The 24,706-nt window shown below is 50.3% G+C and overlaps 10 protein-coding genes across 10 annotated transcripts; 7 read left to right on the top strand and 3 right to left on the bottom strand.

Moving 5' to 3' along the window:
- Positions 1-423: 423 nt before the first annotated feature.
- TRUGW13939_07335 (uncharacterized protein) lies at positions 424-1,623 on the top strand (the record flags this gene model as incomplete). The annotated part of the gene is made up of 2 exons (XM_035490476.1): positions 424-561; positions 625-1,623. 2 exons carry the CDS (start codon positions 424-426, stop codon positions 1,621-1,623), a joined length of 1,137 nt encoding a protein of 378 aa, XP_035346369.1.
- Positions 1,624-1,841: 218 nt separating this feature from the next.
- Positions 1,842-2,292, bottom strand: TRUGW13939_07334 (uncharacterized protein; the record flags this gene model as incomplete). Its single annotated transcript, XM_035490475.1, has 3 exons — positions 1,842-1,933; positions 1,983-2,159; positions 2,220-2,292. The coding sequence occupies 3 exons, from the start codon at positions 2,290-2,292 to the stop codon at positions 1,842-1,844; spliced, it is 342 nt and encodes a 113-aa protein (XP_035346368.1).
- A 289-nt stretch (positions 2,293-2,581) lies between these two features.
- Positions 2,582-4,027, top strand: TRUGW13939_07333 (uncharacterized protein; the record flags this gene model as incomplete). The annotated part of the gene is made up of 3 exons (XM_035490474.1): positions 2,582-2,725; positions 2,782-2,922; positions 2,978-4,027. 3 exons carry the CDS (start codon positions 2,582-2,584, stop codon positions 4,025-4,027), a joined length of 1,335 nt encoding a protein of 444 aa, XP_035346367.1.
- A 119-nt stretch (positions 4,028-4,146) lies between these two features.
- Positions 4,147-5,292, bottom strand: TRUGW13939_07332 (uncharacterized protein; the record flags this gene model as incomplete). The annotated part of the gene is made up of 1 exon (XM_035490473.1): positions 4,147-5,292. One exon carries the CDS (start codon positions 5,290-5,292, stop codon positions 4,147-4,149), a length of 1,146 nt encoding a protein of 381 aa, XP_035346366.1.
- A 1,812-nt stretch (positions 5,293-7,104) lies between these two features.
- On the bottom strand, positions 7,105-8,751 carry TRUGW13939_07331 (uncharacterized protein; the record flags this gene model as incomplete). The annotated part of the gene is made up of 3 exons (XM_035490472.1): positions 7,105-7,958; positions 8,003-8,443; positions 8,499-8,751. The coding sequence occupies 3 exons, from the start codon at positions 8,749-8,751 to the stop codon at positions 7,105-7,107; spliced, it is 1,548 nt and encodes a 515-aa protein (XP_035346365.1).
- A 1,132-nt stretch (positions 8,752-9,883) lies between these two features.
- TRUGW13939_07330 (uncharacterized protein) lies at positions 9,884-11,725 on the top strand (the record flags this gene model as incomplete). The annotated part of the gene is made up of 5 exons (XM_035490471.1): positions 9,884-10,065; positions 10,140-10,399; positions 10,457-10,793; positions 10,846-11,067; positions 11,122-11,725. The coding sequence occupies 5 exons, from the start codon at positions 9,884-9,886 to the stop codon at positions 11,723-11,725; spliced, it is 1,605 nt and encodes a 534-aa protein (XP_035346364.1).
- A 478-nt stretch (positions 11,726-12,203) lies between these two features.
- On the top strand, positions 12,204-13,265 carry TRUGW13939_07329 (uncharacterized protein; the record flags this gene model as incomplete). Its single annotated transcript, XM_035490470.1, has 2 exons — positions 12,204-13,016; positions 13,068-13,265. 2 exons carry the CDS (start codon positions 12,204-12,206, stop codon positions 13,263-13,265), a joined length of 1,011 nt encoding a protein of 336 aa, XP_035346363.1.
- Positions 13,266-13,737: 472 nt separating this feature from the next.
- Positions 13,738-14,853, top strand: TRUGW13939_07328 (uncharacterized protein; the record flags this gene model as incomplete). Its single annotated transcript, XM_035490469.1, has 1 exon — positions 13,738-14,853. One exon carries the CDS (start codon positions 13,738-13,740, stop codon positions 14,851-14,853), a length of 1,116 nt encoding a protein of 371 aa, XP_035346362.1.
- Positions 14,854-16,228: 1,375 nt separating this feature from the next.
- Positions 16,229-19,479, top strand: TRUGW13939_07327 (uncharacterized protein; the record flags this gene model as incomplete). Its single annotated transcript, XM_035490468.1, has 2 exons — positions 16,229-19,370; positions 19,424-19,479. The coding sequence occupies 2 exons, from the start codon at positions 16,229-16,231 to the stop codon at positions 19,477-19,479; spliced, it is 3,198 nt and encodes a 1,065-aa protein (XP_035346361.1).
- Positions 19,480-20,256: 777 nt separating this feature from the next.
- TRUGW13939_07326 (uncharacterized protein) lies at positions 20,257-24,698 on the top strand (the record flags this gene model as incomplete). Its single annotated transcript, XM_035490467.1, has 5 exons — positions 20,257-20,572; positions 20,634-21,784; positions 22,838-22,999; positions 23,060-23,274; positions 23,339-24,698. 5 exons carry the CDS (start codon positions 20,257-20,259, stop codon positions 24,696-24,698), a joined length of 3,204 nt encoding a protein of 1,067 aa, XP_035346360.1.
- Positions 24,699-24,706: the final 8 nt, after the last annotated feature.

The raw sequence follows: 24,706 nt of genomic DNA, 5'->3' as shown, positions 1-24,706 counted from the left end.
TCAAGAATGACAATGGGGAAGTGGACTCGACAGCGACAGACTCGGACCTGGGGAAAATGCGAGTGTATTAAAGCAATTGGGGAGAGGAACAGCTGGGGAGAAGAATAATTTCTGGCAGCACGGCAGAGCCCTATCAGGAGAACGGGCGCGCAGGCAGGAACGCCGTCGGCGACCGCGGGATCCGGGGCGATACGCGCTGTGATTGGCGGGATGACGGGCGGTGACGGGATCCGAGGACGCCGGGGAGCACAGCCACACAAAGCATGTGACTGCGGGACAGAACTGCATCACGTGACGCTGTCGCTGCACCAGCCACACCGGCCGTGGTGGCGCCCGGTGGCTAATGGAATTTATCATCATCGCTTGGCACTTACACTCTCCACCCTCGCGAACCAACTTCCCACCAGAACAACAGCAGCCACGATGCCGCCTCAGATCAAGCAAGATCTCAATCGGTCGGGATGGGAGACTACCGATTTTCCCTCCGTCTGCGAGAACTGTCTCCCCGAGAACCCGTATGTGCAGATGCTCAAAGAAGACCATGGCGCTGAATGCAAGATTGTAAGTTTTTTTTTTGTCCCTCCGATAATACCAGCAAGCAGCAACTAACACTCGATGTATCAGTGCACGCGACCCTTTACGATATTTCGCTGGAAGTCCGATCGCACAGCCCGGACGAAGAGAACAAACATCTGTCTGACATGCGCCCGGTTGAAAAACTGCTGTCAGTGCTGCATGCTAGATCTGTCGTTTGGCTTGCCCATCGTCGTGCGCGATGCCGCCTTGAAGATGGTCGCGCCTGGCCCACAAAGCGGCATTAACAGAGAATACTATGCCCAAGAACACGAAAAGGAAATCGAAGAAGGCCGCGGCGCCGTCGAGGCGTATGAAAAGACGGACGAAAAGGCTCGCGAGCTGCTCAAGCGACTGGCCAACAGCGAGCCATACTATAGAAAACCGCGCCGAATCGAAGAACCACAAGAAGAAGAAAGCACATCGCAACAATCTGAACAAGCCCCGAGACGCAGCGCATACGGCAACGGACCGGGTCCCATCCGCACCAGCGACACTCGACGAGGAGGCCCGACTCGTGGCGGTCGAGGCGGCGGCCGTGGAGGACGTGCTTTCCCTCCTACGGCTCAACTCCCGCCGTCGGAAGAAGATATCAGACCGCCTGCCGACCCCAAGGTTACTTCGCTTTTTGTCACCGGTGTTGAGGACGACCTTCCGGAACACGAGGTGCGCACATTCTTTGGCCAATTTGGCCAGATGCGGTCACTCGTCTGCTCGCACCGTGCCCATTGTGCGTTTGTAAACTATGCGACTCGCGCGTCGGCAGAAGCCGCGGCTCAGCAATGTCAGGGCAAGGCCGTCATCAAGGGCTGTCCTCTCCGTGTGCGATGGGGAAAGCCCAAGCCGTTGGACAGTATGGCCGACGAGGAACGGAAACGGAATGCTCGCGAAGGGCGACAGGCTGCTGGTCCCAGTCGTGGAGCTCACTCTGGTCAGCGAGCCATTGCTGCGCCAGGGCAGACAACAGAGCCCGCCGAAAAGCCAACATATAAAGTTGCTCCACCTCCTGGTAGCGGGGATGTACAGTATGCTAGTATGTCTGGGGACTGATTTGTATCTTGTTTCGTTTTCCTTTTTTGAAAACTTGTGCATATTATGAGAAGCGGGCGTTTTGTGCTAGATGTCGTCATGTATTGAATATAACACTTGCTCGTCAAGTCTAAAATTAGTAATGGAGATGCATTGATTCAGATATAGTACAGGGGTCTTTTGCCAAATAATTAAATCGTAAATATATACAGAGGAAAAGTAAACTTGGTTCAAGTCCATCATGAGCAAGGCTTATGAAGCTTGACATTCTTTCCCCCAATCTTGACCGAATCGTTGTCACCTCGTTCAATCTCGTCATGGATCCGGAGTTCTACAACCATTAGAGAAGAAAAAAAAAGAAAATAAGAAAGGAATCTTACCCCATTTTCCGTTTTGATCCTCGGCATCGCGTGCGCCCTGGACTATATTGTGTCTCAGGATACTGGCTGCTTCGAGGGCATGTTGGATCTGCATCGGGGTGTCGATGCCTGTGCGTTTGTGTTGGTCGAATTGCTTGCGGGCTTCTGTGCGGGCGGCGATAAGGACGTTGAAGTCGTCTGTTGTTTATTCATGAGTTGTTAGCTGGGCTCGCTGTGATGGTGATAGAAAAGATGTACCTCTGAAGGCGAGGCGAGTCGCGCGGAGGACCTGTCGGTAGGCGGAAAGAGCTGAGAGGGATGGGGTGGCCATGTTGAGAACTGGACTGCTTCCTCAGATGCACAGGCTTGCGTAATTGATTGTGGTAGTCGAAAATAGGGCAGTCGATATATGAATCAAGCGTTGAGAATGATCAAGCCTCGCCTCGTCTCGTTCCCGGAGGCTTAGAGACTCACTTCCGAAATCCACAGCCGCTGATTGGCTGCCACTCGGAAAGTGGGTCCGCAGCAGGAAAAATAATTTTCGTGAGACGGAATTATTAACCCAAAAGTTCCCCTCCTTCGCCAGCCTTTTTTCTCAAGGAACCTCGTCAACCAGGACAATGGCTGCCGTCGATATCCCACTCCCGGCTCTGCCCCAGGGCTGGAGCGCCGAAAAGGACTTCAAGGTTCTTTCTGCTCTGTCCAGTGCCACCCAGCGCAATGTCGAGCCTGTGGGACCACACTTTTTGGCCCATGCCAGACGGGTTTGTCTCGCCTTTTTTTTTTTTCTGTTAAGGATCATCAATGCTGACTATAGTAGCTACGCCACAACCGTACCTTCTCCGAGGATGACCGCATCCAGGCGCAGAAGAACGTCAAGAAGGTTGACGAGGACGAGGACGACGAGATCTCCGAGCCCGAGGACCCTTTGATGCTGCAGCGCGACGCCAAGGACTGGAAGGTTTGTTTACTATTTGCTCTTTGATATGCCGCCAGTCGTGCTAATTAATGGACAGAACCAAGACCACTACGCTGTGCTCGGTCTCAGCAAGTACCGCTACAAGGCCAGCCCCGAACAGATCAAGCGTGCCCACCGCAAGAAGGTCCTCCGCCACCACCCCGACAAGAAAGCCGCTGCGGGCCAGACCGATGAGAACGACAGCTTCTTCAAGTGCATCCAAAAGGCCAACGAGGTTCTCTTGGACCCTACAAAGCGCCGTCAATTCGACTCTGTCGACGAGGCTGCCGATGTCGAGCCTCCTACCAAGAAACAGACCGAAAAGGGCAAATTCTTCAAGCTGTGGGGACCTGTGTTCAAATCCGAGGGCCGCTTTTCCAACAAGCAGCCTGTTCCTGTGATTGGAGATGAAAACAGCCCCGAAGAAGACGTCGAGGAGTTTTATAACTTCTGGTACAACTTTGACAGCTGGCGTACCTTTGAGTATCTTGACGAGGATGTTCCTGATGACAACGAGAACCGTGACCAGAAACGCCACGTCGAGCGCAAGAATGCCAACGCTCGCCGCAAGAAGAAGACCGAGGACACTGCCCGTCTCCGCAAGCTGGTCGATGACGCTCTTGCCGGAGATGAGCGTATCAAGAAGTTCCGTCAAGCCAAGCGCGCCGGAAAGGACAAGAAGCGTCTCGAAAAGGAGGCCGAAGCCAAGCGTCTAGCCGACGAAAAGGAGCAGGCCCGACTGGAAGACGAGCGCAAGAAGAAAGAAGCCGAAGAGACCGCCAAGGTGGAGCGTGAGCAGAACAAGAAGAGCAAGGAGGCAGCCAAGAACGCAGCCAAGAAGAACAAGCGTGTTCTCAAGGCCAGTGTCAAGGACGTCAACTACTTTGTCGAGGGTGGTGATGCTTCGGCCGGCCAGATCGACACTGTTCTCGGCGACGTCGAGGCGGTCATGGGCAAGATCAACCCTGAGGAGCTTGCTGCGCTTGCTTCCAAGCTGGGCAGTGCCGGTACTGATGCAGGCGCCGTCAAGGCTGCGTACACCGAGGAGGCCAAGCGCTTGATTAGCGAGGGCAAGATGAAGGAGAGCGAGGTCAGGGTTTTTGTTTAGATTTATTCATTTTGACTATAGACAATGATAACTTGATTTTACGATACATATACATCACCAATATTTACTCCACATTTCCATAACGAGTCATGAAACGTTTTCGCAGTCACAACTGATATCTAAGCGTACTGATAATCAGGCTTGTCCATTACCAGGTTGATTCCACGGCCCAAGATGCCGCCGACTACTCCTGTGGCTCTAGGGTCAGCCCCAATGAGGTTATGCGGGAAGCCCGGTTCAAACTGCTGCACACTCTCAAGATACTCGACCTGCTGCGGCGTCAAGTTGATATCCAGAGCCTGGATATTACCCTTCAAATGCTCAATCTTGCGTCCCCCGACCAGCGGAAACACACGCGGCGCTTTGGCACGCACATATGCCAGCGCAACAGCCTGCAGCGAGTCGATATTGTGCTCGCCGGCCACCTTGGCCAGGGCCTCGGACAGCTTGACTTCCACATCGGACTGCTCGCCATTGCTAAACAAGGTGCGTAGCGACTCGCCGTTGGCCTTGCGCTCGTCGATATCCTTCTTTGACTGGAATTTGCCACTACCCAGCACGCCCCAGGGACACAGCGCCATACCAAAATGACGCGCCATCGGGAGGATCTCGCGCTCAAAATCGCGCAGCAACACGTTCCATTTCCCCTGGTAGACGGAGAAGGGCGTCTTGCCCTGGGCGCGCGCGTAATAGTTGGCGGCTGAGGTGACCCAGGCCGGCGCGTCGGAGATGCCTAGGTATAGGACTTTTCCTTGTTGGACGAAGATGTGTAGCGAGTCCATGACTTCTTCGATCGAGGTGAGGTGGTCCCACCAGTGCACGTATAGGATGTCGATGTAGTCGGTCTGTAGTTTTTTCAGGCTGTCGCGCACGCTCATGTGCAGCGAGCGCCGGTGGTTTCCCATATGGTTGGATGCTTTGCCTTTGCCCCAAGCGTATCCTTGGTAGTCTGTGGTGTATTTGGTTGCAATCACCATGCGATCACGGTTCTTGCGGCTGGCCATCCACTCGCCAATCCATTCCTCGGACTCGCCGTTTTGGTAGTTGTTGGACGTGTCGATGAAGTTTCCGCCCGATTCGAAGTAGTAGTCGAGCAGCTTGAAGGAGGCTTCCTTGTCCATGGAGCCCATTCCTTCAGCCCATGCCTGGCCGATGGACATGCCACCCAGGGCCAGGGGCGAGACGTGGATGGCAGCGGTCGACGACAGCACACGCAGATTGCCCAGCGCGGTGGGAGGAGGAGGAGCGGGGACCAACAAATCCATTGTGTTGAGTTTGATTAAAAGTATAGATAGGTTGGTGTATGTAGCTTGGTAGGTATGGTTGGTAGGAAGTATGTTATATCATATCAACTGCGGCACATGCAGGAGGCCAGCAATATATACCCCGGCAGGCCTGGACATAAGACCGGCGTTAGGAAGAGTCCAGATGTCGCCTCCCAGATATTCATTCTTGTTTCCGTCCCACATGCTGGTTTGAGTATTGTATATTAATAATGTGGTGGAGGCTAGTACCATCATACTAGTAGGCTAGGAGGTAGCCTAGTGTGGGGTTTGTCTCTGCAAGTTTCTCCTCGGCAGTTATGGTTTGCACTTCGAATTGGTTAGTTGTAACTAGTAGGTATCTTGTCCACAATCCAGGTTGATCAAGCAAGATAGATTCAATGTTGTTGGGATGAGCATGTAAATGTGATGGAAATGTATGCGTGACGTGACGTCAAGTACCACACATCCAACTGCACATCCCTGGCTACAGCAATTGGTGGCGATGTTGTTTGTCAATGCATCCAAGGTTGACATGTACCAAAATATTGCCCATTGATAATTAATAATATTAAATCGGCCGAAAAAGATTATTTTCCGTATGCGGCTGTCAGCCACCTGCATTAGCGCGTGCGGTGTTAACAACTCCAGTATCCCCGACAGTAATCATTTACACACAATGATCTGCCATTGACTAATACTAGATACACGTCCCTCTAGATAGGTGAAGTCTACGACACATTTACTTATGGGGGAAAATCACTTCTTGAATTACACTGCATTGATAATAACTAACTTGAACTTTTTATTTCATAGAATCATTGGAATCGTTAGCTCCCACTTGTACGTCCGAAACTATCAATATCTGACTAAAGGTTTTGGAAGCGCGAGGATCGAGAGCGTGTGTTTGCAGAGGGTGGTCCCATCGGATGGTCTTTCTCTCCAGGTAGTGAATTCAAGGGCACTAAGCAGAGACAATTCGGTCAGACCAATAGCAGAATCTGGTCTTGGGGTTCTGAGCTCGGATGGCCTTTGAGCTAAGAAACTACGGACCACCTTAGCGTCCCAACCTTTGGAAAGCGTTAGAACTCGAAACACCTCATTGCACATGGCTAGGGAAGGGGCAGTTTACCTGCATCTTGCCAGGAATCAATGTTGGTAAGCTGGCTTATCATAAGGCACAGTATGAGGTTTTAGAAACGTCCAGACCACTCAGATTTCATTCTATGGGACGATGATAATTGGACGGTATACTCTGTTAGAGTTTCTGGAAGCCTGTGTAGATATTGATCATGCATGTCTAAGTGACAAAATACCAGCTGCTTCAGATAGTTGTTGATCTCGCTGGGTGGGTCTTTTTCGGTAATATTGATTTGTGCACACTGCAGATACTCGGAGCGATAAGTGGCATCGTGAATTTTCGCTATGGCTGATGTTCTTGATGAACGTGGGGTCGATGATTCAGTAGGAGTCATCATACTTGGTGTATCTGACGAGTCAACGTTGTGGGATGTTGGATCGTGCTTCCTTAGGTTGTCAAGCGTGAGGGGATCGCCCTCGCCGTGTAGGTGTAGCGGGGCATGGGTGAAGGAGGATGGATGACAACGCTACATGTTGACAATCAGAGAGATATGTTGTCTGTGAGTAGGGGGTTGACGGGCTGAGAGATATCAGGGGGTTGACGACTACCGCTCCTACCGCCTTTTATGGCACCGACGATGAGGACTCCTGGCCACATGTTATTCTGATTTTGTCATTCGAAAGCAGTCTCAATTTAAAAAAAAGTGCTATTACAATATCATACATGCACATCAACTACTCGACCTTTTCCGATTCGACGTGTGCCGCCATTGCAGGACGCTCTGGGGACGGAGTGTCGCTCTCATTATCAGCAAAATTGCTACCTTCGTTGGCATTCTCCTTGCCATCCTCGTCTTGAGTGCTGGCCTGCTGCTTGCCCTTGTCGTTGATACTCAACCCATTGAGCGACTTTTCAGCGTCTGAAACCTTGTCACTGGCTTTGGAAGATTCGCCGCCCTGGACGCCATTCGCCTGGGTCTTGCGCTGCTCGGGCTTTTTGCTTGTGGATTGTCTGTTCGACCGCTTAGGCTTGGAAGAAGTACTGCTTGATGCTGGACGCTCTCTAGCGTTGGCTACCAGCTTCTGATGATATTCGTTGCCGCGTGCAGGATGCTCGCTGAGGATACGACGAGCTGATTCTCTGCCGGTAACGGGCAATTTCGTCACGCCGCTGACGCCCTGGGGAACCAATTTCGGGTCTAAAAGACCAACCTGCATGAGAACACTGGCCTGGTCCCAGTACAGATGCTCTGTGAAGATTTTGTCTGCCTTGAGAGCGACAATGGCAACAAGAATGACTTCTACGCGCTTGCCAGTCGCGGGGACGCCGGGGAGCATCCAGGGCATTTCCAGTGTGTGGTCAAAAGTGGTATATATCTCGTCGACAACTCGATCAGCTCCCACTGTGCGCGAAAGCAGACGCAGACGCATAGAGGGAGGCTTTGTTGAGAGAAATTCGTTTTCGTAGAAGCGTCGGAGGGCTTTGGCACCCACACCGCCAGCGAGTGTCGGCCCTAATGTGACTGCTGCGTTTTTGTGCGTGACATATGTTGACATTGTGTCTGGCAGGTTGTCGTTGAAGAATTTGCCTATCCCGTTAGTTTTTTTCTTCTTTATTTCTGGATAACCTTACTTTCTGTGTTGATTTCCCACTGTCGTTCCAGATCAGAATCCTTGCGAAAGGCTCTTCTCAGCACGTCCAACGACCGACTCCATGCCAGTTCAGCTGCTGTGTGATTATACTCGTCCATGTCATTTTCACCAAACCCCGGCTGTACATATTCATAGGTAAACGCCGTGTACGACATGTCCTTGCGCTCGCCAATGCCCACTCCCGGATCGTTGGTTCTTGTTACCACACGTTTTTTCTTTGATTGTAGACCGAGTACTTGTGGTGTGGAAACCACTTTGATAGTATCCCCTGCGAGATGAACCAGAACCTTCAAACTCGGTGGGAAGCGTGTGCGGGTGTCGGGAATGGATGTTGGGTAGTATGCAATGAGGGCAGTGAGTCTGGCACCGGTGGTCGGTTTGTGGAAGTGATCCAGGCAGAAAGCCGCCGCATCTCCGTAGGCTGACTCTCTTTTTCAGCTTGTTGATAAAACAATTCGTAGTTTGACTAAACCTACCAATGATAGCATACTGCTCGCCCACGCCCAGTCCCTCCTTGAGGCTGTTCAGACGGCCAAGGTAATCCTTTCCACCGTTGTTTAACGGGACGTAGCTAACATCAAAGCCCTCGTTCTGCCAGTTGCGGATAGTCTCTGTATCGAATTCATCTTCTTCAGAGGTAATGCAGAGCCGTGGGGTGGATAGCTGAGTGTTGAGAAAAGTGTTGTACATCAGCCCGTTACCGGGGGCGTTGATAGTGACGGAAGCCATGATATTAGAGTAACTTTTGGACAAACGAAAGGAACTAGAAACATTTGAAGCTTCAATGTTATACTGGCATGTCGAAAATCAGGGCTGCCAGGACTATAAGAGTATCAAACTAAACACCGACGTCACCGTGGGGAAGCCGCGATGACGTAGCGGGTCTCGGGGATTTGCTGATTCGCTCGTCGCGCCGTGACAGGTGACAGTTTACTATTAAATGACTATATTATTTATTAGACTATTTTATTATAATTTTTATTATTCATACTACGTTCTATTCTTATTGTCCAAGTCTTGCGTGTCCAGTCTTGGAAGTGGTCACGTGGAGATAGCCTATCGATAACAGATAGTAGTAAGTACTTCTTTTTTTTCTTTTTTTTGGAATTTGGAATTTCAGGGGTTTTTTAAATAATAATAATAAACAAACAAACAAATAAACAAATAAACATTACTTGATAAATAATTTTTTCATCTTTATTTTTTTCAAGACGTACCCCGACAATCTGATCTATATCCATGTCGATCTTCCGTTAGCCTATGTAGTCTAGCCTCCCAGAAACTGAGGATCTCCATACAAGTTACAACGTAGTACAACTGACACGAATTAGAACTATCCCTTTTTTTTCCCTTTTTGACAATTCTCAATGTTATAACTTATTAGCTTTGTATCTATTTCAAGCCTTTCACTAATGAACTCGCTAATGCTGCTCCTACAGACCATGCCATGTGCTAGACGCATCGCGTGGCTCCAATCCTGACTCAAGCCCTATGGCGCAATCTGTGACAGAAATGTTCTTTCTCCCCCCCTATATACGCCGATGAAGAGGCAGCCAGTCTTCCCCATTTGCAGACGTTATTGCAGGGTTGCATAGACGATTCCTTCTAGAAAAAGCCCGCAGATCGAGTTTGGCCCCCAGCGAATCAGTTTGCGCGCAGAGCCTTGTTAGCGGCGCCCCTAGGCAGAGCACGCAATTGGAGCGCGCGTTGTTATCAGCTGCTTGCGTCTGCCTTTTTTTTTGTGTCACCAAGAAATCAATAAATACAAATAAGAAGGTTTTTGTTTCTTTTTCTTTTTTTCTTGCCAGAATGGTAGCCTCGTGTCATTCTTTTTCCTTTTCGCATCGCCGCTTGCTGCACCATGGCGTCTCATGAATCTGTGCACGATGAGCCCAAAGGCGCTGCTGAGCCTTGGGTTGGTGAAGGCAGTGCGGATGGTGTTGAGCTGCCAAAGCCTAACGATGTCGGCGCCCTGGCGTTTGACGAGTACACCCAGGGAGGTCTGGGTCGGCACTTGGGTGTTGTCTCGACCACGTTTCTGGTGTATGTTCAATCTGTTGTTGTTGTTGTTGTTGTTGTTGTTGTTGTATATGAAGCATGTGCCTAACTAGCTATAGTGTCGGCCGTATCATCGGCACGGGTATCTTCTCAACACCTGCCTCTGTCACTGAAAGTCTGGGAAGTGTCGGCGCGTCGCTGATGTTCTGGGTGCTCGGTCTGTTCCTGGCTGCTGCTGGTCTCTGCGTCTGGCTCGAGTTTGCGTGTATGATTCCCCGCAGTGGTGGAGAAAAGGTCTATCTCGAAGCCGTCTACAAACGGCCACAGCTTCTCATCTCGATCGTGTTTGCGGTTCAGGCTGTTGCTCTTGGGTTCACCGGTATGGACACATCTCCATTTTTGCGTGATCTCTCAGATTAGGAACTAACAAAGACAGCTTCCGGATGCATCATCTTCGCCTCGTACATCGTCGTCGCTGCCAACCGCACCGCCTCCGAATGGGAGGAACGCGGCATTGCCATTGCCGTCATCATTTCTGTGACCCTGCTGCACACTTTCCTGCCTAACTGGGGTGTCCGTGGAATGAACGTGATTGGAGTTATCAAGATCGTGATCCTGTTGTTCATTGTCATCACGGGCTGGGTTGTCCTGGGTGGAGGCGTGTCGAGCGTGCCTGATCCCCATGCAAACTTTCGCAATGCCTTTGCTGGATCGGCGACATCGGGCAATCTGTACGCCACTGCGCTTTTCAAGGTTTTGAACTCCTATGCCGGGTATGTAATCACGCTTTTATTTTTGGGCTGGATGAAGATTGACAAGAAATAGGTGGTCCAACGCCATGTACGTCCTGAACGAGGTCAAGAACCCCGTGCGCACCGTCAAAATCGCCGGTCCTCTGGGATTGATGATCTGTGGTATCCTTTATCTGCTGGCCAACATTGCCTATTTCGCCGTGGCTACGCCGGAAGAACTTGCCAACAGCGGTCTCACGGTAGCCGCCTTTTTCATGAAAAGGGTGTTTGGAACTGCCGCCCAGCGCGCTCTCAGGTAAGTTCATTTTGAAATTGCTACAATGAGCACAAACTGACCCTTTTTTTTCAGTGTCCTGGTCGCCATCTCCGCTCTCGGAAACGTCATGACAGTCACCTTTGCCCAATCTCGCGTCAACCAAGAACTGGCCAAAGAAGGCGTGATCCCCTTTCCCAAATTCTGGGCCTCGAGCTGGCCCTTTGGCTCCCCCTCGGCGGGCCTCTTGCTTCACTTTATCCCTTCGTTTATCGTCATCGTCGCCATCCCCTTTGGCGATGCATACAACTTCATCCTTGATCTGGAAGGCTACCCGGGCAGCGTGATCAACTTTCTTGTCGTGCTGGGTCTGTTTTGGTTCCGGTGGAAGAAACCCGATACCCCTCGGCCCTTTAAAGTGTGGTGGCCCATTGCAGCGTTTTTCATGGTTGCGCAGGCCTTTCAACTCGTCGCGCCGTTTCTGCGTCCTCCTGGCGGAAAGGGGGATACCTCCCTGCCGTATTACTTGTATGCGGTGGTTGGTATTGCGTTGTTGGCGGCGTCGGTGGTGTATTGGTTTGTCTGGTGGGTGGCGGCGCCGGCGGTTGGCAAGTACAAGCTGGAGCCGCGTCGCGAGTATTTGAAGGACGGCACCGCGGTCGTCGTGTACAAGCGCGTTGCGACTGCCTATGGTCGGTGATTACATACATGTATTTCTTTCGTTGAATGTTTTTATTACTAGTATATATCGATTAATAAATATAACCTAGAGATTATAAGGATTCTTTCCAGTGATATTTGTAAGCGACGGCTATATGGAATTCAGATAACTGGTTGGTTCCATGTTGGCAAAGGTGTGATATGTGCATTTCCCGATTCGGAAAACATGTTACATGTATATACGATGCACCGCAATCAGCACACACCTTTTGAAATATTTCTCACAGAGCACCAGAGAAATAAGTCCATCCAAAATTTATCTCAAAAATCCATCCCAACAATTTTCTCGTCACGTCGAAATCAGCCTAGCGAGTGTTGGCATCACGTGGTTTCAGGCATCCATATTCTCCCTCCTGATTATTGAATCCTGATCGTACCTCACCTGAACAGACCGACCAAAAAAAACACTGAAAACTGAAAACTAATAAACAAGCACCATCACTTACTACTAAGAAAAAATGTCCTCCTTCCCCAAAGCGCGCAAAAGCAACATCACCAATGTCAGCGTGACACCCGAAAAATGGGATGCGTACCCGGAGGTCTCGCGCTCCACTCTCTCCGACAGCACATTCATCAACCTAAGCTCGGCCACGCAAATCAGCACCTCGACAATCGCCAACTCGACACTGGAGGATTTGCCAAACGAGGCAAAGATCAAAAATAACAATGTGAGTCACTCGCAGGTGCAGGACTCGGCCATCTTTTCGTCGCAGATCGACCGGTCCAAGCTCGAGAACTGCACAGTCACAGACTCGGTCGTCAACAAATGCACACTGAAAGGCTGTATCGTAGACCCGCGGAATCGGGTCGAGCGCACCACTGCCAGCGCGACCAAGTTTATGGGCGCCAAGGTTGTTAATCGCTCGCAGCTCGAGGATAGTGACATTCTCAGCGGGAGCACGGTTGAGCGCTGCATTGTGCGGAACTCGGTTGTTGCAGAGGGTGCAGTCTGTGATCGGACAAAGATGGACAATGTCGCTGTTACAAGAAGTCGGGTGGACAGATCGAATCTGTCGAATTGTGATGTGATGGACTGTGTTATGGATAGGACGACTTTTGGATGGATGACCCTCAGGTACGGGATATGGAAGAACGGGGATCTGGTCGGCCGTACGAGTACGACTGAGGAGGTTGTTATCAAACCGAGAACCAAACCAATGCAAAAATCGGCGGACTTGTCGTCGTCGTCTACTGCAGAGCCGCTGCCGGTTGCTCAACCGCTGCGAGCAGCGTCTCCTATGCGAGAGTCGGGCTGGAAGGCCGCAGAAGCTGTATGCTTTCCCACCACGAGCGATATAGAATCCATACTGATGATTTACCAGGCCGGTGAGCAACTAGACGACAGCGACCGCATAAACGATTCACTGTCCAGCGAGGACGAGGAGTCGACTGACGACGAGTTGATCGGGGCCGGCTCTAAATCCAAGCCTAAAGCCAAACCCACAGCCCCAACGGTGCACATCAACAGGCCGGCGTCGATCACAGATGTGCACGATCCACCTCCGCCGTATGAGGCTTGATCCTTGGCACTACTAGTACGTAGCATTTGGAGATGGCACAATAGCAGGGGCAGTTATATGTCAAACCTGTTCTAGTCTAGCGGAGTTGGTGTTGTATAGGTTTTTTGCATTCATATCGCATATTGAACACTGCACATTCCGTACCTGTATAAAATACAAGATAATAATAATACATCAATTACTTTCTGTTCAGAGATCGTTCCGTTATTCAATTAAATAATTATTATTATAGAAAGTAGTATATTACTCAAGGAATATACGATGACAGTGGACGCTAAACCTCTTTCGGCAACAGCCAATCGGATGGCGCAGCGGCAGTGGAGACCATTCCCGAAACGGCAGCCCCTAGCGGGGCCCATCACGTGCTCCGCCCAGTCGCCGAGTCGCCACCGCCCAATCTCCCTTTCCCTTTGTTCCACTCAGCTGCTGTGCTCGGCGCTGCACAAAAACACAACCACCAACAGCTGTGACAATGGCCACGAATGGGACTAGTCTCCGCAGGTCCTGCCAGGGCTGCGTCAAGGTCAAGCGACGCTGCGACCTGCTCTTCCCAGACTGCACGCGGTGCCTGAAAAAGGGCGTTCGCTGCCAGTACGTCAACATCCCCCTGTCGTCGGCCCAGTCCACCGTGGTCACAGAGAACCGCATCACCAAATCCACCCATCATGCTCGATCTGAGCCCCACCAGGCAGTTACAAGCATCGCCAACAATGGGAACGATATTATTGTGCTGCGTGTGACTGGCTCGTTTTCATCGGCCAAGTGCTCAAACTACTTTTCGCTTTCCATTCCGCCGTCTATGGAGATGGAGATCCGCAAACCCCGTACCCCGGATATCATCTACATGGTGGCCAGCATCGTGCAGCAGGCCCCCGTCCTTTTCGCCCAAGGCCATTCGCCATTTATCCACCCTTGCTTGTACGGCAAGGCCTTGCCGCGGCCTATTCGAGAGATGCGTGATTTGTGTAATTTATGTCTCGCTGACGGCCGCCTGAGTTCTTCGAAGCTGTATCAGCTACTTCAGCGGCAGACCTTGTCGCTTTTACAGGCCGCGAAAAAGGCCGGCAATTTTGAAGAACTCCTTGCCTGCGTGCAAGGGCTGGTGCTGGCGCAGTGCATTCAATTGACCAATGACAAGATGAACGCCCAGACCGTCAACAAGCTCAATGATATCATCGTCCATTTATCGCGAAAGCTATGGTCCCAAGTGCCCCAGGAACTGCCAAGCACCATGACACCTTGGCGAGCATGGTTGTTTGCCGAGAGCGTCCGGAGGACCATTATTTACTCGCACATTGCCAGCGCCGCGCACTCGCTTATGACGCTAGGTTATGCCTGCCGCACGCCGTTTGTCGATGCGTTGCCCTTTGACAGCCGCACATGGCTGTGGGAAGTCCAGTCAGAGGACCACTGGGCAAAACTCAACTCGAATGTCAACTTGCCTATGGTGTCGCTCTATGAATACACAACCTTTTTGGAATTTGGCCAATCCCAGCCCTACTCCAACTTTGAAAGCGTCATCGTCGCTACCTGCAGGGGAAAAGAAATACCCATTCAAGACCCTAGCACGATTATTGAGGCGGTCTGATTCGAGTCATTGTTCGCATGCTGGGAGTTGGCGCTGTTCATTGGTGTTGGATTCTGGTGAGCTGGCGCAGAGTTTTCTTTCTTTTTGAGTCACGGTGTTTTCTTTGTATATTTCTCATATCTCATATTTCATATTTACCTGTATATTGCTGGCTTTTGGCCACGTGAAATGTGTATGTATGTACATGTGCAACTTTTGCAGTATTTAAGCCGAGTTTATTGCCATCTTGATGCAGTTTCTCGTGGTGGCATTGGCCACTCAAAAATAAATATTTCCGAAATCATTTTCTCAAAAAGTCCAGAGCTTGGCTTAGCGGAAGGCTTGGGCATGAGTGTTGCACAAACGCTAGCGCTAATATTGTGTTTCTAACCACTACAGGGTACTCAACTATCTACCGTATCTTTGGCCATTGTACTACTCGACAATGTCCCAAGTCACCTTGACGTCTCTGAACAACGAGTACTTGCCATTTACCATATATGGTGACTATGCAACCAAAGTCTTCAAATTGGTTTCGCAACATTGAATGTTTGGCCGCACCTATGGAGCAATCATTTGTATATCCGGCGTGATCAACTTTTTCCAAGGACAACAAGCCATGTCTATTGAACAGAACAATGGCGTGGATCAATGGATGGATATGAAAATCATGGCATTGAAAATAGAGAAAGAAAAAATAAATGTGTATGCCATCTATATGTAGATCTCCACATGCATCATATTCCAGTCTACTCCGGGTAGTTATAGCAACATGAAACATTGAAGGCTATCATCTTCACATGGTCCGCGTTAAAGCACCATTCTATATATAGTAGCTCAATGCCCGAGAGAAAGCCCCGACTCCCGGAGCAATCATACATGTCAAAACGTGACTGTAGGAGTCTAGAATGTTAGTTTATCGGAGACCGAAGGAAAAAGAAGGGGAAAAAAACCTTGATCTTTCCCGCCTGCACAGCTTTCCCGCGGGAATCGTTATCTTATCAGCGAAACGGGCGCGTATTACGAATACCGGACCGACGCCTTCATGACATCAACCCCGAGTTTGGTTGGCTGCCGCCAGCGTTTGCCGAGGAAAATAGCTGTGCAGCGGCGCCAAGAGCCACATGCAGATACAGACAGCTGACAATACGCGTTATTTTCTCTCCGCCGCGGAGGCTGTCCTTATCAACCACGAAAACCATCTTGAACAAGCTCAAAGCCGCACAACCTTTTTTTTTTCTTCATTGCGTTTTTGTTTCTTTCATTCCTCTTCTACTCTTCTCTTCTCCAATTCAAACTACATGCTCCAATTCCGATTCTGAATTTCAGCGGTATTGGGAGAGAGCTTGGAGCCAACCCCCTCCATCCCCTCGATAAGAGAAGAAGATAAGCCGCCATGGCGCTCTCTGTGACTGCGCGAGCTGCAGGTCGCCATCTCTCGCGGCCATTGCGTTTTCGTGGCATTGCAGCACTGCGAACAACGACATCACAAGTTTCGTCCTTTTCGACATTGAACAATTGTCTGCGAACGCCACCGCAGCAGCCTACCCCTTCAACTCGGCGCGCGGTTTCTACCAGTTCTCTGGACGACCATGGAGACCCCAACCCGCGCGACCTGTTTCAACCTCTCGACACGTTTCCCCGTCGTCACATTGGACCCTCGCCAGATGCGGCCAAGGAGATGCTGGCGGCTCTTGATCCGCCAGCAGCTTCGCTAGACGAGTTTGTCAAGCAGGTTCTTCCGGCCGATATTCTTTCGAAAAAGGATCTCTCCGTGACTTCTCCGCGGGCCGCGCCACAGCTATACCGGGACCCTATTGACGGCGGACTTGGTGAGAATGATATGCTGAAGCTCCTCGACGAGTACCGACAGAAGATCAGCAACGCCGGCAAGTCGTACATTGGTGCCGGCTACTATCCGACCATCGTGCCTCCGGTGATTCTCAGAAACATCCTCGAAAACCCGGCGTGGTATACGAGCTACACTCCGTATCAGGCCGAGATCAGTCAGGGCCGTTTGGAGTCCCTGCTGAATTTCCAGACTTTGACTGCCGATCTTACCGGCTTGCCTGTCGCCAATGCCTCGGTGCTCGATGAAGCCACTGCCGCTGCCGAAGCCATGACCATGTCTCTGGCCACTCTTCCTACGTCCAGACAAAAGAAAGCTGGAAAGTCGTTTCTCATTTCTAACCTCTGCCATGAACAGACTATTGCTGTTATGCGCTCTCGCGCCGAAGGGTTTGGAATCAACTTGGTTGTTGGTGATGTCACCGCCGACGATTTCAAGCTGGTCAAGGAACAGGGCGACAACCTAATCGGTGTTCTTGCTCAATATCCCGATACTCAGGGCGGTATTCTCGATTTTAGCGCGTTGGGAGAGGAAATTCACAAACTCGGCGGCACATTCGCCGTCGCCACGGATCTTCTAGCGTTGACGGTTCTAAAAGCCCCCGGCGAATTCGGCGCCGATATTGCATTCGGAAGCGCTCAGCGCTTCGGTGTGCCGATGGGCTTTGGTGGCCCTCATGCCGCTTTCTTTGCTTGCACAAACAAGCACCAGCGCAAGATCCCCGGCCGTCTTGTGGGTGTTTCGAAGGATCGGCTGGGTAACCGTGCCCTCAGACTGGCATTGCAGACACGAGAGCAACACATTCGTCGTGAAAAGGCAACCAGCAACATTTGCACAGCTCAGGCACTTCTCGCGAATATGAGTGCCATGTATGCTGTTTACCACGGTCCTCAGGGCCTCAAGGTCATTGCTCAACGTATCATGGCCATGACCGCTCTGCTCCGTGAGAAGATACAAGAGTTGGGCTTTAATGTTCCTGTGCGCAGCAACACTTCTGACCAAGGAATTTTGTTTGATACTGTCACTGTTGAGCTACCAGACAGCAGCGCGGCCGAGGCTCTTTTGGCATCAGCAAAGTCATCGAAAATCTTCTTCCGACTAGTCGACTCGAATAAGGTTGCTCTGTCTCTGGATGAAACAGTTGGCAGGGATGAGCTTCATTCGATCCTGCAAGTTTTTGCTTCTCAATCTTCCAAGGGCGATGTCTCGGTCAACACTGCTATTTCTCCTGTCAGCATCCCAGCATCGCTGGAGCGTACGTCTTCTTACCTTACGCACCCTGTTTTCAACTCGTACCACTCGGAGACTGGTATGCTGCGATACATTTACCACTTGCAATCGAAAGACTTGTCGCTAGTTCACTCGATGATTCCTCTTGGATCTTGCACCATGAAGCTCAATGCCACCTCGGAAATGATCCCCGTTTCTTGGCCCGAGTTTTCGCAGATCCACCCTTTTATGCCAGCAGACACTGTTGAGGGATATACCCAGCTTATCAGTGATACCGAACAACAGCTTGCCGATATCACTGGCATGGCCGAAGTTACCGTTCAACCAAACTCTGGTGCGCAGGGAGAGTTTGCCGGTTTGCGAGTGATCAAGAAGTACCAGGAGTCTGTATCTGGAGGAAACAGGAATATCTGCCTGATTCCTGTCTCGGCACACGGAACTAACCCTGCCAGTGCCGCCATGGCTGGTATGAAAGTCGTACCTATCAAGTGTGACACCAAGACGGGTAATCTCGATATCGAAGATCTCCGAGTCAAGTGTGAAAAGCACAAGGATGAACTGGCAGCCATCATGGTTACATACCCAAGTACATATGGTGTCTTTGAGCCTGGTGTCAAGGAGGTCTGCAACATTGTCCACAAACATGGCGGCCAGGTCTACATGGACGGTGCCAACATGAACGCCCAGATCGGACTGTGCTCACCGGGAGAGATCGGTGCTGATGTTTGCCATCTGAACCTTCACAAGACCTTTTGTATCCCTCACGGTGGAGGCGGTCCGGGCGTGGGCCCCATTGGTGTTGCCGAACATCTGCGTCCATTCCTTCCATCGCACCCTTCGAGTGAGGCTCTGCAGGCCCGGCGATCCGAGTCGGCATCTCCTCCCATCAGCGCAGCACCATGGGGAAGCGCCAGTCTCCTTCCGATCACATTCAACTACATCAACATGATGGGATCTGCCGGTCTCACGCACTCTACCAAGATCACTTTGCTTAATGCCAACTACATTCTTGCTCGTCTCAAGAACCACTACCCGATTCTGTACACCAACGACAACGGCCGGTGCGCCCACGAGTTCATTCTAGACGCCCGTCACTTCAAGGAGACTTGCGGCATCGAAGCCATTGACATTGCCAAGCGGTTGCAAGACTACGGCTTCCACGCACCAACAATGTCATGGCCCGTTTCCAACACTCTCATGATCGAACCCACCGAGTCCGAGAACAAGGCCGAACTCGACCGATTCTGTGACGCCCTTATTTCCATTCGTCAGGAGATCGCAGCAGTTGAAAGCGGCGAGCAGCCGCGCGAAGGCAATGTTTTGAAGAACTCTCCTCACACCCAGCGTGACCTGTTGGCTACTGAATGGAACCGGTCATATACGCGCGAGAAGGCGGCCTACCCTCTGCCGTATCTGGAGGAGAAGAAGTTCTGGCCCTCGGTGACCCGAGTTGACGATGGTGAGTTACCTTTTTTTTTCTTCCTTTGATATACATGCTAATTTTTGCTGCAGCTTTTGGTGATCAGAATCTTTTCTGTACGTGTGGACCGGTTGAGGACACCACGTAAATCAAGATACCCTATTCGCGTTGTTGATGATTACTTTTTTTGGTGATTTGCAAGTTTTTGGCGTTTGGAAGCTCAACCTGCATGGTTTGGGAGGCATTTTTTTTCATTCTTATTTTTTTTTTTAAATTTCTGTTCAAGTCTGCAAGATAGACTAGCGTTGCTTGACTTCCACTTGTTTCAACATTACAGTGGATTTATTCGTATCAATTTCAATGAGGATCGACCGAAGAGTTCTGTATATAGCAAAGGAATATACAACCTAGAAATATTGTACTTGTGCTAAATTTAGTTAAATGGTCTACCCCGCCACTGTGAGGCTGCTTCCTTTTTCCCCTGTCGGAGGCGGCCGATGCCGTGGTAGCGTTCGTCCTACAGCCCGATCGATGCTGGGCGGGTCCGACCATTGAATCCGGTATATAAAACGCTGGCTGGACTCTTTTGTCCCTGTTTGTTTTGTTGCTTGCTCTTTTTCTTTCCTTTTCTTTGCTTCTCGAACTTGCCCGGTTTTCGACTGATAAACAATTGACCGCATGCGGGGAGATTTCGTCGGTGGGGCGAGCAATCGATAACAGACAGATACACCACCCCTCAGGAGTCCGGACTTGCTGTCTCTTTATCTTTTTTTTTTTTCAAAGAATACGATTTAGTTACAGCTGCTATACGAGTGCCTTTACATTTGTGTGAATTGTGCCAGTTTTTGTAATATAGTCATTATCTCGATAATTACTACTTTCTCACTCGGGGGGGCCTTGGGCACTTGAGGCTGGGATTGTCAAAATGGTCGCGACATATACTCTCTACCACGGCACGTTTATTCAAGTACCGCGCCAGGTATCGACAGAAGGCAAACATACGCTGGAAATAAATTCCGGTGCTTTGTGGGTGCTGAATCAAAGTGGCCGGATTGAAGGGTTCGACTGGGCGGTTGGAAGCGACGACGAAGATGCTCTGCACAGGATGATTGAGCGGAATGGGTGGACGATAGTACCTCCAGAAGTCAATGGCTCGATAGATGCAACGAAACAGACTGTGACGATTGTCAAGGGAGGAGCTGGACGGGAGAGAAATGGATTTTTCTTTCCGGGGTTTATAGGTAAGCGGGACGTCCATTGCTGAGCAATATTTATATGCAACGTGCTTATCACAAGTATTAGACACGCATATACACGCCTCCCAATATCCTAATGCAGGAATTTTTGGGTCCTCTACTCTCCTAGACTGGCTGCAAAAGTACACATTCCCGATGGAAAGGTCCTTTGGCACAGAACCGCCATCTGATTCAGCGCCTCCAAAGGCGCACACAGTGTACAACCGGGTCATCTCGCGCACGCTCTCGCACGGCACTACAACTGCTTCTTACTACGCTACTATACACGTCCCAGCAACGTGTCTGCTGGCTTCACTGTGCCATCAGCGCGGCCAGCGCGCTTTCATCGGACGAGTGTGCATGGACAATCCTGCTTTTTGCCCGGAGGATTACCACGACGAGTCAAGCGAGGAATCACTCTCGGCCACGCGGCAGGTTATTGACTATGTGCAACGCTTAGATCCCAAGGGAAAACTGATTGCCCCCATCGTCACGCCGCGGTTTGCGCCTACGTGCTCTTGTGACGCACTCACTGGGCTTGGGAGGCTTGCGGCATCGTATACTCCGCCGTTACATATCCAGACGCATATCTCAGAAAACAAAAACGAGGTTGCGCTGGTCAAGGAGCTTTTTAAGGGGTCTAGCTATGCGCAAGTATACGAAGATGCAGGCCTTTTGACGCCGCGGACGATTCTTGCTCATGCGGTGCATTTGACTGCGGAGGAGCGCTCGCTGGTTAAAGCCCGTGATGCTAAAATATCGCATTGTCCGGCGTCTAATAATGCCCTCGGTTCTGGGCTCTGTCCCGTGCGAACGTTGCTTGATGATGGGATTGTTGTGGGATTGGGCACTGATGTCAGCGGGGGCTATTCGCCGAGTATTCTTGAGTCGGCGCGTCAGGCCTGTCTTGTTTCGAGGTTGGTTGCAAGCCAGTCGTCAGAGACAACTGGACGGGAGAATCTCAGCGTGGAAGAAGCTCTGTACCTGGCAACGAGAGGAGGTGCTCGGGTCGTCGACATGGCTGACCAGATCGGCGGGTTCGAAAAGGGCATGTTCTTTGACGCGCAGTTCATCGAACTCGGGGCAGGAGTAGTCGACAATGATGGCGATAGTATTCAAGATGAGTTAAACAAAGACTCGGGCAACGTTGATCTGTTTGGATGGGAGAACTGGGAAGAGAAGATTGCAAAGTGGGTGTGGAGTGGTGATGATCGAAATGTGAGGGCTGTCTGGGTTGGGGGGAGACTGGTGCATCAGAGGCATTAGATTTTAATTTTCCTTACGTACATAGACATAAAGAGTTTTGTTGGGTACTTTTCGACTGTGCATACCTGATCAACAATATTACGTGGCTGGAGTCTCAAGACGGACGAATCCGTGTTTGCTTACGTCGCATACCTGGCGTCTGTCTCGCCTTTTGCTGGAATGTTATCAGAATGTTTCTAGAACCACATATGTTTTTCGGGATAGAACATTGAAACTCAACTTTAACTGTACGGATGAGTATGAATTCTTGTACTTATCCTATCTATCGATGTGCTTTTTAAGCATCTAGTAGAAAATTTTAACCATCTGATTCTTATTGCAAATAAACATTTTAACAGACAAATATATGTCGTTGCCACATTCCTAAATATCAGTAGATCTAGTTATCCAGCCTCCCTTTGCAAATCCAGCCCATTCCCAAACAGGCAATCCCTATTACCACCCCCTTGCTTCCTTTATCGATATCAATGACGAAAACAGTCCCGGCAATCTATTACTGCCATGTAATATCCCTATCTCCTATGACGTTCCTCAATGCGTCCTGCATGAGACGGCCCGGAGCCCGGGCTATATTGCCATGTGTTCTGCAAGTCATTCTCCGGGGTGGAAACATAACTGAATTCGGAAATCTCGTCTCAGGTCCGGTTCCACATGGACGGTGACGGCCTGAATCTTGGATTCCACGCTCGAAACAGCGTTTGAACTTGTAAATGTTGATCCGTATCTGGATTATTTATTTATTTATTTGATTTTTCTTATTTCCGCATATAGTAGTGTACTTTTTTCCCCATATGGGATATGAGATTAAAAGAGATGTGATCTCCATCTATTGTGCAACACTGAAATTTAGACATTGAAGTATGTGTTTTTTATTCCGAACTTTTGTTTCTGGAGTGACATCCTGAATAGAAATTTGATATACAAACAAACACATTCATGGCATGAAAAATGAAATCTTTAGACTTTCTGGCGCTTTCAAGCGCTTGTCTTTTGACTTTTGTACAGCATGTCTCGGCTATTGGCTACCTCAACAGCCCGCGGTCTCGCGACCTGCACTTGGCAGCTGCCCTAGGGCTGGACGCAGATACAGTTCTCTCCAAACCTTCGCATTTCCATAAGACACTTGAGAAGTCTATCTCAGAGTCGATTCCGACACGATATGTTTCTGTATGTGTTGGGTTCGTTATCTTTCTATTTTCTACATTCCTAATAGTCACGTTGATATAGATACCTATCGATCATGACAATCACACTCGTGGCACATATGAAAACAGGTACTGGGTGTCGACAAGGTATTACAAGTCCGGAGGACCTGTCTTTTTATATGATGTCGGCGAGTCAGCGGCGTATAGCTCGGCCCAGGCTATGTTGTCTGGCGACTCGACCTTTGTGGGTAGCCTTTTGAAAGAGTTTGGAGGTGTTGGTATTGTTTGGGAACACAGGTATTACTTTCTCTCTCTCATATTAATGTGTCAAAGAAAAAAAAAATTTCTAACAACTAGAAAGATATTATGGAGATTCTTTCCCGACGAGCCCAGTGAACGTTGAGACGCCGGTTGATGATTTCAAATATCTTACACATCACCAGGCAATAGCCGATATCCCGCATTTTGCAAAAAGTTTCAACACATCGGATATCCCAAACCAGGATCTATCACCAAAGGGCACGCCGTGGGTTATGCTTGGCGGGTCATATTCCGGCATGAGATCTGCGTTTACTCGGAATGAGTTCCCAGAGACAATATATGCCGCTTATGCATCGTCTGCACCTGTCCAAGCGCAGGTCGACATGGGCATCTATTTTGAGCAGGTATACCGTGGAATGATCGGGAATGGGTACGAGGGCTGTGCGCATGACTTGCATGCTGCCATGCGATATGTAGATTCGCAACTCGACCAAAACGGCACTGCGAGTGATGCCGTCAAAGCATTGTTCCTGGGAGATGGCGCGAAACAGAATTCGGATGGTGATTTCACCGCGGCTTTGGCGTATATATACGGCACCTTTCAGTCGTACGGCATGGGAGGAGGAGATATGGGCTTGGGCTCGCTGTGTGACTGGCTGGAGGCTGTGCCAAATACATCACCAAGGACAGCAGCCAGCGTATCAAAAATGAGAAGATCGCGGGTCCTGGGAAGAAGACAGGACAGCAATGATACCATAAATCCATCGTCGAACGGGACACTCCCAGAATCAGCCCCGTCAAGTGGCTGGGCTCCTTTCATAGGCAACAAAGCCGTGGCCGAGCGCCTCGCTGCGTGGTCTCACCTTGTCCCTCTTGTGAATTCGTACAGCGGCACAGACTGCAGCCAGTCTGGATCTGATTCTGACTCCTGTGATTTGGGCTCCCGGCTCAACGACCCCGATGGAATTGGTTGGATGTGGCAGTACTGCTCGCAGTTTGGCTTCTTCCAGCCAAACAACGTTTCTCCTGAACCCTCGCACGGCCTGCTATCCATCCATCAGACTCTGGCTTACAACCAAGAAGTATGCAACCGCCAATTCCCTGGCGCCATAAAAAGCGGTGCCCTGCCGGAATGTCCGGCCACTGAGCAGATAAACAAAGACACCGGAGGATGGACAATCCGACCCTCAAACACATACTGGTCTGGCGGCGAGTTCGACCCATGGCGCACTCTATCGCCTCTATCCACCGAAGATTTTGCGCCGGGTTTTGTGACGTTCCGCACTGAAGCGCCTCGGTGTGACCGCGAGACGGCCAAAAGGAATTTGTTTGGATATGTGATGAAGAATGCGGTGCATTGCTTTGATTTCAATATGAGGTTTGAGGAGGGCGCCAAGTCGAGGCGGTTTTTCACCGACGCGTTGAAGCAGTGGTTGCTGTGTTGGAAGAAAGCTGCGTAGATTTTGTA

The sequence above is a fragment of the Talaromyces rugulosus genome, chromosome IV (genome assembly GCF_013368755.1).
Source record: "Talaromyces rugulosus chromosome IV, complete sequence".
In the NCBI taxonomy this organism is placed as follows: domain Eukaryota; kingdom Fungi; phylum Ascomycota; class Eurotiomycetes; order Eurotiales; family Trichocomaceae; genus Talaromyces; species Talaromyces rugulosus.
This window is presented reverse-complemented; position numbering and strand designations above follow the sequence as displayed.